At 50.6% G+C, this 2158-nt stretch overlaps 1 protein-coding gene across 1 annotated transcript; it reads right to left on the reverse strand.

Moving 5' to 3' along the window:
• Positions 1-1686, reverse strand: LOC140911945 (uncharacterized). Its single transcript, XM_073346107.1, has 2 exons — positions 1131-1686; positions 1-542 (listed from the first exon to the last, which is right to left on the reverse strand). The coding sequence occupies exons 1-2, from the start codon at positions 1684-1686 to the stop codon at positions 1-3; spliced, it is 1098 nt and encodes a 365-aa protein (XP_073202208.1).
• Between the last annotated feature and the right edge of the window lie 472 nt (positions 1687-2158).

Consider the following 2158-nt stretch of genomic DNA (forward strand, 5'->3'; position numbering starts at 1 on the left):
TTAAAATTTATTGAATGACAGCCTTCTTTTTTTTGGGCAATCTTCTGTGGTGGAGTGGCTGGTTGGCCGGAGGCCCCCACACCGCGTTCTTGGGCGTCTGGGTGTGGAGGCTATGGAACTTGGGGAGGAGGGCGGTTGGTTACAGAGGGGCAGCAGTGGCAGTCTGTGCTCCAGCTGCTTTTGCTGCAGCTCAACCATACACTGGAGCATTCTGGTTTGGTCCTGCAGCAGCCTCAGCATTGAATCCTGCCTCCTCTCATCACGCTGCCGCCACATTTGAGCTTCAGCCCTGTCTTCAGCCCGCCACTTACTCTCTTCAGCCCGCCACTTACTCTCTTCAGCCCTCCACCTCTCCTCCCGGTCATTTTGTGCTTTCCTGCACTCTGACATTATTTGCCTCCACGCATTCGTCTGTGCTCTGTCAGTGTGGGAGGACAGCATGAGCTCGGAGAACATTTCATCGCGAGTGCGTTTTTTTTTCTTTCTAAGCTTCACTAGCCTCTGGGAAGGAGAAGATCCTGTGATCATTGAAACACATGCAGCTGGTGGAGAAAAAAAAAGGGACAGCGGTATTTAAAAAGACACATTTTATAAAACAGTCGCTACACTCTTTCAGGGTAAACCTTGCTGTTAACATTACATACATAGCACATGTGCTTTCGTTACAAGGTCGCATTTTGCCTCCTCCCACCGCGTGACTACCCCCTCAATCTTCCCCCCTCCCTGTGGCTAACAGCAGGGAACATTTCTGTTCAGCCACAGGCAAACAGCCCAGCAGGAACGGGCACCTCTGAGTGTCCCCTGAAGAAAAGCACTCTATTTCAACCAGGTGACCATGAATTATATCTCACTCTCCTGAGGATAACACAGAGAGATAAAGAACGGATTTTGGTTGAATGCCAGCAAACATACACTGCAATGCTTTGTTCTACAGTGATTCCCGAGTACGTGTTACTGGCCTGGAGTGGTAAAGTGTCCTACCATGAAGGACGAAATAAGGCTGCCCTCCCCAGAAACCTTTTGCAAAGGCTTTAGGACTACATCTAGGAGACCCGCAAATGCCAGGGCAAAGTAATCCTTTCACATGCTTGCTTTTAAACCATGTATAGTATTTTAAAAGGTACACTCACCAGAGGTCCCTTCTCCGCCTGCTGGGTCCAGGAGGCAGCCTTGGGTGGGTTCGGGGGGTACTGGCTCCAGGTCTAGGGTGAGAAACAGTTCCTGGCTGTCGGGAAAACCGGTTTCTCCGCTTGCTTGCTGTGAGCTATCTACAACCTCCTCATCATCATCATCTTCTTCGTCCCCAAAACCTGCTTCCGTATTGCCTCCATCTCCATTGAAGGAGTCAAACAACACGGCTGGGGTAGTGGTGGCTGAACCCCCTAAAATGGCATGCAGCTCATCATAGAAGCGGCATGTTTGGGGCTCTGACCCGGAGCGGCCATTTGCCTCTCTGGTTTTCTGGTAGGCTTGCCTCAGCTCCTTAAGTTTCACGCGGCACTGCTTCAGGTCCCTGTTATGGCCTCTGTCCTTCATGCCCTGGGAGATTTTGACAAATGTTTTGGCATTTTGAAACCGGGAATGGAGTTCTGATAGCACGGATTCCTCTCCCCAAACAGTGATCAGATCCCGTACCTCCCGTTTGGTCCATGCTGGAGCTCTTTTGTGATTCTGGGACTCCATCATGGTCACCTCTGCTGATGAGCTGTGCACTCACCTGCAGCTTGCCACGCTGGCCAAACAGGAAATGAGATTCAAAAGTTCGCGGTTCTTTTCCTGTCTACCTGGCCAGTGCATCTGAGTTGAGAGTGCTGTCCAGAGCGGTCAGAATGGAGCACTCTGGGATAGCTCCCGGAGGCCAATACCATCGAATTGTGTCCACAGTACCCCAAATTCGAGCCGGGAACGTCGATTTAAGCGCTAATCCACTTGTCAGGGGTGGAGTAAGGAAATCGATTTTAAGAGCCCTTTAAGTCGAAATAAAGGGCTTCACTGTGTGGACGGGTGCAGGTTTAAATCGATTTAACGTTGCTAAATTCGACCTAAAGTCCTAGTGTAGACCAGGGCTTAGTAACATCAGTGGAGCACATTCACACAATGCTCCTTGTGTCCACTGAGCGCGTCCACAGTCATTGCATCGGCAGAGAGAACGTTGCAC

This window comes from Lepidochelys kempii, chromosome 5, assembly GCF_965140285.1.
Source record: "Lepidochelys kempii isolate rLepKem1 chromosome 5, rLepKem1.hap1, whole genome shotgun sequence".
NCBI classification, from domain to species: Eukaryota; Metazoa; Chordata; order Testudines; family Cheloniidae; genus Lepidochelys; species Lepidochelys kempii.

What these genes read in the sequence shown, in the direction of transcription:
- LOC140911945 (XM_073346107.1), bottom strand. Translation starts at nt 1,686, where the DNA reads ATGATGGAGTCCCAGAATCACAAAAGAGCTCCAGCATGGACCAAACGG. An exon ending in AGGCGGAGAAGGGACCTCTG is followed by an intron (nt 543 to 1,130) that starts GTGAGTGTACCT and finishes TTTCTCCACCAG; the next exon opens with CTGCATGTGTTTCAATGATC.